The sequence below is a fragment of the Lepeophtheirus salmonis genome, chromosome 4 (genome assembly GCF_016086655.4).
Source record: "Lepeophtheirus salmonis chromosome 4, UVic_Lsal_1.4, whole genome shotgun sequence".
NCBI classification, from domain to species: domain Eukaryota; kingdom Metazoa; phylum Arthropoda; class Copepoda; order Siphonostomatoida; family Caligidae; genus Lepeophtheirus; species Lepeophtheirus salmonis.
Genome location: NC_052134.2, coordinates 42,241,901 through 42,256,565, shown reverse-complemented (window position 1 = coordinate 42,256,565; position 14,665 = coordinate 42,241,901). Strand labels below are relative to the sequence as shown.

General features: G+C 28.4%; 1 protein-coding gene across 1 annotated transcript in view; it reads right to left on the bottom strand.

Annotated features, from left to right (window-relative positions):
* Positions 1-14,665, bottom strand: part of nAChRbeta1 (nicotinic acetylcholine receptor beta1) — a 59,865-nt gene that overhangs the window by 35,213 nt on the left and 9,987 nt on the right. Inside the window, exons 2-3 of the mRNA XM_040710162.2 lie at positions 8,020-8,156; positions 4,767-4,921 (exon numbers count right to left, since the gene is read on the bottom strand). Of these exons, the coding sequence (XP_040566096.1) occupies positions 4,767-4,921; positions 8,020-8,156 (292 nt within the window). The remainder of the gene's footprint in view (positions 1-4,766; positions 4,922-8,019; positions 8,157-14,665) is intronic.

Below are 14,665 nucleotides of genomic sequence, written 5' to 3'. Positions count from 1 at the left end.
TTCTCGGATTGTAACATTTTCTTAATAGCTTAAGTCATAACAAATTCAATAAAGTAATAAATAATAAGTTACCCCAATTGTATTACTCAATTACAAAGTAATTTCGTTATATTACTTATCTGGCAAGGTAATGTCGTTATGATATTAGTTACAAGAAAAGTAATATATCCCTAACTAAAGCGTTATTAGCCAACACCGAATTTAACACAACACAATACACATGTATTGACTATAGTAAGCATGAATTTGAAAAAAGTATAACAAAATTAGAGCAGAGAACCGTTTACTCAGCCTGGTGATCAGTTATTGATTCTCATATATTCTTGTGTACATAGAGTATCTTTTGAGTTAGGGGATTTTGAACAAATTCCACACTGTTGGCTGTTAGAATACCTTTAACATAAAATGCTACAGGAGTAAAATATATTCATAATAAATATGTACAATTCACAAGTCCATAATGAATAAGCGATTCTAATTTCTCTTCTCCCTCTCTCTTTCTATGTATACTTGTTTGAGGAAATGTCACTCTCATCTGACTATTGACTTTGTCTTCTTTATCTCTTGTTGTGTTTATAATATTATTGATATTTAGTTACGGCTCACTTTTATGGACAAAAACAGATGTAGAGTATATTCCTTTCAGCTGTTTTGCTTCATTTTTACATGTTGACACCTGTAAAAATTTTAAGGAGCTGACTTTGCATAGGTTATACATTATTTATTAACTTAAAAAAAATAAATTAAATAAGATTAGGATTTTTATATTAATTTTACCCATCAAGGGCCTTCGTTTTAGAATTTGTGTCATCTTATAGTCAGTTATTGATAAGGTTATCAGTTCAATATATAGAATGATTAATAACTATTATCTAAATAATAATTAACAGTTGGCAACAAGAAAAATACAGAAGGCTATCTAGGCTAGATGTTTTTTTTTTTCAAATGTTTCCTTTCCCTTTTGTCAGTTGAGGAAGAGAGGAGTAGATAAAAAGCTGGTGGTGAGTGTGAAAAGAGTAGAAGTGTAAATAGATGGATTTCTTTAATTGTCTGTTTGTCAACTTTGAGCAATGCCGGGTACTCCTACTAGTACATTTATACAGTAGAAAATCTTACAGAATTACAAATGGCAAAAAAAAAAAAAAAAAAAATAGTAACAAATAGGATACATTTCGCCAGAAACAGCTATTATGAAATCATGCAATAACTTCTTCACTCTATACCTACATCCCTAATATTGAAATAACGTGCATGTTTGTATTCCTAAGGATAATGATTGAAGAATTTTTAAAAACTTATTTGTAATGTCAAAATATATTATATTAATATAACGGATGGCGTCTGTAGGATTATATTAAAGGGGGGGGCTCGGTTTTTAGATTTTAAAAAAAATCCATAGTTATTCATAAGAAAAATATTTTTTTGACAAAAATTAAACTTTAGATACTAAAATTTTGGAATAAAAATACAATTTTTTAATTTTTTTTTGAAAAATCCATAGTCATTTACAAAATAAAAATCAATAATTTTTTTTTTGTTATGCACAGAAAATTATCTACGTCCCTATGATTGAAATAATCTGCATATTTTTATTGCTAAGGATAATGATTGAAGAATTTTTAAAAACTTATTTGTAATGTCAAAATATTGGAAAAAAATTGAAGAATTATTTATTTTGTAATTTCAATATTTGGGCCTATCCCCTACATTAGCCCACCCTTTTATAAAGGAAAATAAATATTAGCGCTCCTCGTAAAAATCCATAGCTATTCAAAAAAAAAAAAAATATTTTTGACAAAAATTTCAAAAATTAAATTTTAAATAATGAAGTTTTGGGGGAAAAAATCAAATTTCTTATTTTTTAAATTTTCTTGCAAAACCAATAGTTTTTAACAAAAAAAAATCAAATCAAGAAATTTTTTTGAAAAAAATTCAAAATTCCATATTTATTGACAAAACAAAGTTATTTTTCTAAAGGAGTTTCAAAAATCGACAGCTGTATACAGAATTTTAATTTTTTGGAAAACCTTTTCAAAAATTAAATTTGTTTATACAAAAATTTCAAAAATCTAAAGGTATTCACAAAAAATTTCAAATATTAATTTTTTAGTAAAAAAATTCACAGAAAATTATATTTTTTAGAAAAGAAATTGAAGATTAATTTTTATATAAATTTGAATATTTGGACCAGGAGGCAACATAGCCTCTTTAACCCACCCCTTAAAAATGAAAATAAATATTAGTGCTCGCCGTAAAGGGTTCTTTTTTTACATTGTAATGCAATTCATTTTTGTAGGTTGTTGCATGGTGCTGTTTATAATATGTAGACTATACAACACATATTATATAGTATATAGGAAGAAACGGTTTAATATGAACAAATATATAATATATTTTAGATATTATTTCATTCTTTTTTTTCCTCCATTAGCAGAGAACGGACACACAAAAAAAGAAGAAAATATCCTGAAAAATTACAAATTCCAATCATGTGGGAGAAAAGAAAGAAAGAGAGAGGAAAAGAAGGAGAAGAAGAAAAAAAGGATATTTGCTTTTTCAGTTCATCTCCCCCCACTTTCTTTTTATTGATGTTGTTATTTTAGTTAAATATTATAATAAGAAAAAGCTTTGTGTTGTTCACAATTTAGTTCATTGCATGAAATAAATAGGTACATTCAGGGGCCTCCACAGGGGGTGAACTGGAGGGGATATATCCCCTCTCAAATTAGGGAATGTGTTCGTTTTTCTAAATTTATTTTGTCCGGATTTTTAAAAAAATCGCTAAAATTGGGGTAAAAATTATTTATGAAAGAATTATTTCTTTAAAAAAAGGACATTTGGGCAAATTATGCACCAGAGCAAACAATTTAATATTTGATTCTTTTTTAGAAAAAATAAATATTTAAAATTTTTTTTTTAGAAATTTGATTAAAAAAATGGAATTTGTCAATCTTTTTTTTTAAATATAATTTTCTATAAATATCTAGGGGTAAAAAAATCTAAAAACCAAGCCCTCCACATAAAAAAAAAATATATATATATATGATCCTGTGGACGTCCCTGACATTGTACATACACTATCCTAGTAGCATTCACACTTCATGATATGTAGAGTCAATCCCCAAATATCAACAACTAATACAAATATCATCGGAATGTATTTATGTCAATTCTTCGCGTAAAGACTGTGGCAAACTATTTAAATCTGAGGTTAAGGGTTTTAGCAATGGACAGGTCCTTTAAATACTGAGTGAGTTTGTTTTGCTCAATTGAAAGAGAGTTACAGAAAAAGCGGTTTCTATTGAGTATAATCTCTAGAAAAGATCAAAGCACTATAATATGCCATTTTAAATTGCAAAACTCTTATCTCTGAGGAATGGACACCTATAAACGTGTGGGGAATGGAGAGGAATTCTCATTGTTGCAGCCTCTCGCTATATGTACTGTTTTTTTAAATTCCAGTCTTGGTGTTTTCGTATACGATTATTCCAATTCCCCCCCCCCCCAACTAGGTCTTTATTTATTCACACACTAAAAAAAAATTAAAATATGTACACATTTGTAAAATGAATAAAAGAAAATTTATGTTTAGAATAAAACATAAGGTCTATCCCCTTCCCAGTTTCTTTTTTAAGCTAAGGCTATGATTTACAAAACTTAAAAATAACTTGGTTCTTAAATAAAACTGACTGATTTTAATTCTACGGAAAAAAGACCTCAATGGCGTTATGTGAGATCAAGTTTTCAATTTATTAAGAACTAAAAAGTGGTAGTTGATTGGACCGCAAATTTAGATAATATTATTGAGACTCGATCCAGCATCGCATTTATTTTTCTGTTTGTTCTTAATCGATTTTTTTATAGACCAACTTTTTGGCTCAGAACTCGGCCTCAGACGACGTAACGATATTTTTTTGTCTCACTTTTTGAATTAAATTTTTTTACGATCGCATATCTTATGAGAACCGATTTTTTTTTCCTAGATCAAACGTCATTGATGTTTACATTCTATTAAACAAAGATCTTACATAGATTATAAGTATCTTGATAATCTTCAAAAGCTAAAAAGTACACGATATGTTCTAGAACAAATACTTTATACATTCAGTATATATCCCTCCATATATTACATTATGAAGTTATAACAATAAAACTAATATATATATATCAATTTGAAATTTAGAAATGGTTTTAATTTGACAGTTGCTAATGCCTATGATCATTTTTAGTTCATAAAATCGATGGACTTCTGTGTTTTCCAAGAGTTAGAGCCAAAATAGATATAATGTTAATCAAAGAAATGTACTTTTAATTTGATCAACCATCTCTAGAGATGCTCGAATTCGGAGTTCCGTATTCCAGGAGGGACGACGGGATGAAACTTAAACTGATCTATCTCGGCTGAAACTTTGTATGACGTCATTGTATCGTGTTCAAAATTTGAAAACACATATGACGTTATGAACAATTTATATATAAAATCGGTCTTTTTTGGACGGGTCCAAACCGAATTTTACTCAGGACCAATCTAGATAAGGACCAATAGAACATAAATATATAAAATGTAAGTTATGTATTTTTCATCTGTTGATTTGTGGCAACTTTTTTTTTGCTTATTATTAGCGCTTGCTACCTTATTTTCTTAAATTTAACTTTTTCTTCTCGTTAAAGAAATGAGACAATACATCCCTCTTATTGTGAGTCGATAAATAAATAAATAAAAAGAGGAGACAGAGATATTGGAGAGATAAAATAAATTTACTTACTTGTTAAACAACACTATATCTGGTTTCCAGACTTTATCTGGAGGTAATCGCAGCACACTGATTCCTCCATAGTCTGCCTCATCCCATTGTAATTGATAATCGTTCCACACAAAGCGTAGCCAAACATTTGACTTCATGATTTGATTTTTCTCATTCTGAAAAATTAAGCATACATATGCAGTAATAAGCAGTGGATTGTTTACATAGTTCATTTGGAAATGTTGTGATATATTAAGTAATATATTTTTTAAATTAGATTGATTTATATACAACTTTTTATTATTTTTATTACATTTATTAAAATAAAAATGTTTGATTCTTTTATCATTGACAATAGACTACTTTTTTATGCTTCAAGCGCAAGAGCGTATTTGGATTTGTTAATTCCATTATTCTACTACTTCATATAAATAACCTCGGGGTTTACCATAAAATTTGTGTTGTGCAAAATATTTTTCTTAAAGACGAAAAAATCAGTATGACACATTTACTGTGCGAGCCTATGAATAGACATCACAGCTTTTATTCAATGATGGAACCCTCTAGCTTGCTCTGTTTTGCCATGAATCCCTGAATAAAAAGGCATAAAAAACCATATTATATAGAGCAATTTAATATATTTCTAGCTATGAAATTCAAATTTCAGACTAGGGACATGTGCTATAAGAACAACATTTTTTTATATAGTGTCAAATACGTTTTTACAAACGTGTCAAAGTTGAAAAATAAACTATGTTCAGCTCAATGTTTTATGACAAAAACCAACTCAACTCTATTGATCAATTTTGGAGTCTATTGGGAAACATACAAAAGTCTACAAATTTATGTACTTATATAAAATACATATTTGGGCCTCAAACAATCCTAAAATATATAATTTTCATTAATAATAATTGATTTATCTAATATATATAACTAAGCTATTATACCCTTCATACATATTTAAATACATACACCATTATTGTGTTTTATATATATGATGGGATGTCCAATGACGTCAGAATCCACACACATACATAACACTACTTTCCTTTCTCTCACATAACCTTGAATATTCTTTCGGGGAAAAAAATATAAATGTAGCCCATCAATAGCCCATCAATCCAAAAGCAAGTTAGAATGATTTTTTAATTCTTCGACTCAATTTTTATAAGCAAATTAATCTTATTAACCCTTTGAAAGCACTGCAAATTGCACTTAAAGTAGACAAAATTGATTTTCGTAATTTAAAAAGATGAGAAATTAACCCTTTTTATTTGAAAGGGACCTCATCTAGGTCAATATAAGTCTCTCAAATCAAATGAAGATGACAAACCATAGCTAAAACTCTAAAGGTATATAGAACCATCCCACAAAATTGAATACAATGCCTATACTATACCCCATTAGAAAACTATTCCAAGTTTTTGGTCAATATTTGTGAATAACTAAACCTAAAGTCTAGAATAAGGTATCCTCTATTTTTGAATAAAAGATTGAGTATGGAGAAATCAATATTAACTACGGAAGATATTGTTGTAAACTGTTGAAATTCATCACAGATACTCTGTGAAAAGTATAAAATATGCTTGTATTTCATACTTTCAAATTAAGAGAAATAGTTTAAGCTGTCATTCATTTAAGTGTATAAAGAATTGTATAATTAGATAAGAATATTGTTTCCATAAAATCACAATAGGTGAAGACAAAGAGGAAATGTAGGGTTTTTTTTTGTATTGTCGAAGTGATACATATATTGTTGAGATTTGCATGGAAGCTTTTTAATGATTTTTTTATATATCTTTTTAACGAAATTATGGGCTTAAATACTTTTTTTTAATAAAACGCTTTCGTGTATTTTGTATGACTTTTTTCAAATAACATATTTCCAAAAGAAAATTTGTTTTTTTTATTTACGTCACGATAATTATAATAAAAAGATGTCCTAGGTGCATAAGGCAAGTGCCCCCTCCCCAAACACACACATAAAACTAACACTGGTGGTACCATAAAGCAATCTTTGACAAAAATCATTTTTTTTATTTTTAGCAAGTATATATATGTATGTAAGGTGACAATGTAAAATCATGCTGGAATTGTTTTCGTAATAATCAATCAGTAAGATATAATAATTTATCATGTTCTGCTCTTTAAATTATAATAACAAATGTTTTTGATTCGTTGGATTTTGAAGCCGGGGATTTAAACTGTTTTATTCTGTGTGATCAAAAATAACATACAATGTTAAACATAGAAATAGATTGGCTTTGAGGAAAATCTGCAACTTCAATGCCCTTAACTTTTAAACGGGAAACATAATAAAAAAGCTGGAGCCTTATCTATAATAGCTCCATATAGACAAATAATATTTCCCCAATTTAAGGGTGCATTAAAAAATCATATGATCATTTCTTATTAAGTATAATAGCTAGAAAAATGGAACTCTTTTTTTTCACAATTTACTTTGGTTTACCCAGGGGCGTCCACTGGAGCTGGATTGGAGGGGCTGTAGCCCCTTCCAAAATTAAGGAGTTGCTTTTTACTAGAAAGATAAATATTTGATTTTTTTTTTTCAAAAAATTAATATTTGAAATTTAATTTAATATTTTCCATTTTTTTCCAAAAAAAAATATTTTTTGGATATTATTGATAAAAAAAATCCCAAAATCAAGACTCCCCCTGCCAAATAAAATCCTGCGAACGCCCCTGTTATCCACGCTTCATTTAAAATTGACTCGTCACATATTTGATAAACATGTTTAAGGTCAATTATGGCGTTATACATATTCATATTCCTGGTATGGATTAAGATCAGTATCGGTTTTAAGGGGGATGGGACACTTTTCTTAAGATTAAAAAATCTTTAATTGTATTTAATATACGTTACTTTATGTTTATAGAAAAAAAATGAATTAATTAAGGATCATTCACCAATCTTAATCGCTTTTACAACTTTTAACTTTTATATTGATTGTAGGACATTTGTAATTTTCACTAATATAAAGTCACACATCCACCCACCCCGCTATGATACTTAGGGATGTTAACTTATTCTTGAGTGTTCATGAGTGCATGTATTAAACTCCGATATTATATTTCAAATAAGTCATACTCCATTTTTTTTAAATTGTGACTGTGAACGTTCGTTACATTCATTCATTTGTCAGGATTAAATAGAATAATTTATTAATAGAAATGCAGGATTAGAATTAATGTTTTGTTAAAGAATAGGCTCATGTTTGACGAGCTACATATAAAATGAAGATCCCCTTACCACATTGATGAGTTGTATGAAAGCCAGGCCAAATGCTACTTCGACTTTTTGAGTCATATTTTGAACAGGGCGAATAAGTTTATTATATCCTCGAAAGAGATCCCGAACGAGTCTTTCCTCCTCTTGTGAACCATGCCCTGAAATAGAGAAAAACAAAGAAAAGTTATTATGAAAGTAACAATAGATGGATGATGGTTTTCATTTCCTGATAATTTTGTATAGCAATATTAACATAAGGGGGAACCGAAAACCATTTCAAAAAATGATACTTTGTTATAGAAAATGGTGTTTTGTTCGAGTTTTATTCGAACTCGAATAAAAACTTGACTTTACTAAAATCAAGTTTTTTTCTCAAGATAACTCAAATTCGCAGAAAATATTATTTGAAAATGCGGACTACAATCGAAATATTGGAGTTAACAGGGCTAGCTAAATCACTAAGGGCTATGCACTTTTTCAGTCCAGCTACTGAAATTTCTTATACCCTATCTCACGGGCTCATTACAAAGTCTGCCTACCTCATCTGCCAGAGGAAAATGATACCGTTCCTTTCGAATGACCACTATGGATTTTGTAATTTTTCTAGACCTCGAGTGTATGTAGATTAATGGAGAGTGTTAATTCTTCTGCTAGGGAAATTATATTGAAATGAAGAAATACAATTGGTATTGATAAAGTTGAAATGTTTCAAAACTATACGTGGGAGCAGCCTAAATTAATTTAATTGATGCTTTGTTGTGATTACTTAGATATAGATACAACTGTTTGAAAAGTAGGTATATTTTATCATATTACCTTCATTATTTGACTACATTATTCAAGTTGTAAAACTGAATTAATTGTTGAATTTAGATTCTTTGTATTATTAAAATTATATTTTTCTTTGCTTGATGCCTTTACGTTAACTCAACTTGACTAACACTCGAACCCAATTCAATATTAAATTATTCAAACACCATAGTTATAACTCGAATCCAATATTATTAAAGAGTGACATTATAATTCATTCAATGGAACAGAAAAACTAATTATTCCATGTATTCTATTCTATTCTTACCCCTCATAATTTGATCCTTAAATCTACTGCAGTGCGTCCTTTTCCTTATCTAAACGTATTCATTAAAAGTTAAAAAACAAAAAATACTAAGATACGACTCATTTTTTAGAAGATTTATATATTGAACCAGATAATAAACGATAAATAAGATTAAATTGTTTTTTCTGCTATTTATACGCATATCCCCCTCTTAAAGACGATGATTGATGAATTTTATTGGCTTACTTATGTATTTAAGTAGGCCTTAAAAAAGACTCTAAAATATTTTATATTGTCCAGTTTTACATAATATATTGAATATAAGCAAACATTCCTAACATACAATATTTTCATTCCTTCTTTAGGGGAATCCGCAGGAATATATATAAAGATTTTTTTTTTTTGATAAATATGAAAAATTTAATTTTTTAGAAAAAAAATTCAAATATTATATTTTTAACATAAAAATACTATAATTAATTTTTTTTTTTTTAATATCAAAAATTAAATTTCTTGCCAAAAAATTCACATAGTATCAATTTTCCAGTATAAATCCAAAATTCCTTAATTTGGGCCAGAGCTACATCCCCTCCAGCCAACCCCCTTCGAACACCCCAGAATTGAGTATTCCTTGCTTTTTCCAACAAACAAAACTTCTTTGTTTTTGTTTCAGCTGTTGTTTGATTGCGTAAGGAAACTTTGTAATTAAAAATATGGCGGATAAAATCGTAATTAAATGCAAGTTTTGGGTTCCCAACTGGGTGCATATAATTTTTTTACATTTGAAAAATTCAAGAAATTTTGACTATTAAACTCTATATAAATTATGCAAGAGCAAAAACTTGAATGGCATATAACTATAATTATTTTTTATTTAATGTATTTTAATAATTTCACGAATCATTTTCTCCTTAAAAGAATGAAGCTTGTTGTTCCATTTTTTAAGACTTTGACTATATATATATATATATACTTTATCTAACCGGAAAAAAATATGGGATATCTTGTAAATCTTTTACGTACCTCATTAGTAAGTATCAAAAAAGATTTTGCCGTATCCATTATTTTATGCATACTATATAGACCAGTGGTTCTCGAATGGGTGTACTTGGAGGCACTCTAGGGGTACGTGAGATTTTAAAGAATATTTTAAAAGTAGTACATAACTCAGGGCGATATCTTGTTATTACTAATTAGAGAAAGGAAAAACAATTTTTAAATCTGACAATTTCAATAATTCTAAATAAAACATGATTATTTCACTTAAATATTTGTTAGCGTGTAAAAAGTGTTAGGTAGTGTCTTGAGTGTATATAAGGGATGGACTGGAGGGCCTGGAGTGCCCCCAAATCAATCTAATTGTTGTCTTTATCACACTAAATAATATTATTTAAGCAATAATTGCAAGCTTCATACACATTAGAGTAATGAGTATTCAAAAGGGTAACGATTATTCAAGCGAGTAATGAGTATTACAGCGAGTAACGAGTATAGCTCGTAATTCCTCGAGTGTTTTTTTTAACTCGAAAATACTAGAGCAACAAAATTCAGCTTTTAGCACATCACTAGTAATAACTTTAAATGAGTATTGTCGCATATGGGTAATAATTACAATAAGTCAAAATGAATGCGTTTTTAAGCGTGGGAGATTACGTAGGATACAATTTGCTTACTATAACTTATAAGGATGAAATTTTCGTAAAGAAAAAAAGGGCGCTTGAGGACAAATGTTATCACTGAGTTAAGACTCTTGTTATTATCAGCTGCCTTAATATGATTTGAGGGGGGGGGGGAATGAAATGAATTACTACTTTAAAGAGAAGACCTTTCTTCATTTAAAATATTCAATGATATTTATTTAAACATACATTTTTAAACCATTTCCACCAAAGATAGGCGAGAATGCTTACTTCAGATGGAAAAGTTAACACCAGTATGACATACTAAATAGTGAAGAAAAAAGGAGAAAAATCCCACGCAACAACCGTTTTTCCTTTTCTTTTCTTTTAAACTTCGTTATTCATAATACAAGTAACATCCTAAGTTATAACTTTTATAAGTTAAGGAGATAAGTTAATTTTCACACGCCCATTCCCCTTCTCTTGTAATAATCTACAAAAATATTATGTAATTTTCAAAATACATAGTAAATGTTTACTTAAAAAATAATACATATTTTAAAATAATTTGGCAGTTGGATAATTTTGAAAGGATAATTGTTAGATGCACTATAGTCTTAGCTGATATGCATTAAAGAGACTATGAATTTGTTGAATAAAAGTTCTGTTCAAAACTTTTGGGTACTTCGTTGGTGTTCGTTATTATAGAGGTATAAACTCGCTCTTATTTTCAAAGGATAAATCGTATAAAGTTTAAACAGTTATCTATATTAATAAAGCAAAGTTTGTCTGTTTGGAAATATGACAACAATTCACTGGGTGCACTGTATATTGGGCTCCATGATGTACAATATAAATAAATTTTGATCTAATTAATAATAATGTGTTCATATTATTGAAATATTGCTATATATTCATGTAGTATTGAATGTGCTCCCTGGGAGGAACGTATAAATATTTTTAATATAAGAAATAATAATGAGGTCGTGGTAATGAAATATTGCAGGCTTGTGTATTTAAAACAAAAGCATTGTTTCTGTTTGTTTTAGTTATTGGTCTTTTATGTATATCATAATTTATGAGGGTTTTAGTACGCTTTAAGATTTGATTTAAATATAAAGACTGGTAAACTAAAATTAATTTTGTTTGTTTTTATTAGTAAGAGTTCTTACGACTGAAGTACTCATCTGTCATCCCAGCATATCGTCGTTGTTTTTCTCAAACTGTTATTATTATTCTTTTATTCTTTCATTCTCGTGGGGAGAATTGAATAGTTTCATGTGAGTGTGCACGTATAAAACGGAGAGTAACACTGAGGATTTCGTAAGGAGTTACATATCTCCTATACTGTTACAACAAAATTATTCCTTCAGCCCACTTCTAATACAACCGCTAGTTCTTCAGTATGCACGAGTATTAAACGCTTAATTTAATTAATCACAAATACTTCAACGAAGCTCGTATTATGAAACAGTTAAATGAGGGATTTCTCTGGAAAAAAATATTTCCTAGGAATTTCCACTAGGTGTAAAACTTTGATAAATCCTAGGAATATAGTATCCTGGGAGAGAAACCCAAGTATGTACTACTTACATCCATTATGAAAAATGAAGCCCCAAATAATTAGCACACTATTTACAAGAACGTATTATGTGAAATATATTTAACACTAAATGTAGTCCAAGTTTTTATTTGAAACAATACAAATAAGTATCCAATAAATCATAGGTTTATTATGGAAAGCAAAGAATGTTCAAATATGAATCTTGAAGTAAATAGGTAGTTATAATAAATTTGTATCCATTAATGTAGAAACTCGATTCAAAATCAGTTTTTTCTTTCGGTTCGTGTCATTCCACGTCAAAGCATGTATGAAAATTCTGCAAACTTTATCATTCGGCTCATTAATTTAAAAGATATGGGCATCTAAATTTAGCAAAATAAAATATATTTTCTCCTAAACTTGACTAATCCCACTTCAACGTCAATAACTCCGCCCTTTTTTATCCAATTACGTTCAAAATTAGTGTATAGATTTATTTAAGCACAGTTAATAAAAAATTTAAATTATATTTCTATTAAATGAATTCATGCATTTTAAGTATGTGGCTGAGCGCATTATTGTAAAAAATGGATGCTCACATATCTATATGGGAAAAAAAATCCCTTTAGGAATTCAAACAGTAGTCTACTTATTCCAAAATCCTCTTCGAATTGCTAATTAATAAAGCATTCACATGCGAGTAAATGTATAAGATTTACTACTCTAACCATTCTTTAGCTTTCTAGCCAGATGCAAATACCATCTAAGGAATTGTTGAAAAGACTTATTCATCTCCGTACATAATGTCGATCAACTAATGTAAATTCCTTATTGCCAAAAACAGATATTTAGTTCATTTACATTGTTAATAATATCATATTTCTCCATATATTTACCCAAAAATAAAAATTTAGTAACTTAAAGAGTAACGTTTAATATACACCAAAGGGTCATTCTACGAAGAAACGGATTTGACTAAAATTTGGTTTAACAAAACTAATGTCAATTTTTTTTTATTAAAAAAATAATCAACCTTATTTTTTTACCTTAAATATTTAAAGGTTTCTGATCTTTGATTTTTTTTAATTTTAACAATCTAATGATGGAATATTTATAAATCTTTTTTAAAAATGCATATGTATTGCGGGAAAGTCACGGAATTAAGAGTAATTGTTTTTTATAAAGATTATAAGGTCATTTATGTAGCCGAAAAGAAAGTAATGTTTCATCAAACATAACTTTTTACAGTCAAATAGAATAAATGTAGAAAAAACAATATGATAAAATTATGATTTCCTTAAAAATTCATTCAAATCTTTAAGACCTCAGATTTGAATTGAGATATAGGCCCAATAATTCCTTTCTGAGTAGAACTTTAAATTGAGAGTTCATATTAGTAAATGAATAGTGATAATATCTTTCATTATAAGTAAATACTAATATAATTAATTATATATAGTAACTTTGGGCATAACCAAAGTCTGCTGTCATCTTCACTATTGAATATTGAGGCATATTATATAATAATAAAAAGAGTCAACCACAGTTCGACAGTTTCCCATATCTTGATAATTAATTAATATAATCAATACATGAGGCATATCAATAAGTCAAAAAAATTTAATAGCCTCAATAACTGGTATTTTAAATTATGACCTTAGGTTCGAAATACATTTATTTTTGATTTTAAGTGATTTTATTTTCAGACTGCAGTCAGAAACAAAGAGCCGAACTTTCTTTTTTCTAAAACCAGCATTCACTTTCCTAAATTAAAAAGAAGTCTTTTTATTACGAATTAATTCTAGAACGAAATCAGACCGAATTTGTTCGATATTAAAGAAAAAAAAACCCTAATACTTACAGTAAAACACATATACAAGCGCATTATATAACGCAAGCTTGAGGCTTAAAAAAATGAAACATGGTGTAGGAATCATCCAAAACACCTCACACATTATTAATGTATTATGTAAATTATTTGTAAACTCTTCCATATCTGCACAAAAGTTCTGTATTGTAAATATAATATATGCTTTTGAAGCAGTATGAGTGTGACATTTAAGATGTCTATTTTTTTTATAAAAATAGTTTTATATATGGTATATATATATATATTCCAGTGATGCGCAAGTAGACTGTTAGATCGCGGGTCAATTTGTGTATACTACTACCAGCTGCTCAAAAATTTAGCTCGTTCATGAATTATTCTTTTAGGTTTTTTTATTCCGGGTTGAATGGGGTTACATAATTACAAAAAGTAAGAGACTCGGGCTCTAAAAAAAACTAACCACGCATTATAACTAATAATAAAGAAAGTGAGGATAGAAAATATATGAGTAAGACTAGCTTAAATTTTTTTTTTTTTCTCAAAGTATAAAAACAAATACTTGAATTTCATAGTATTTATTTTTCGGGATCCCACTCAACAAAAAAATGGGAAACCCTACT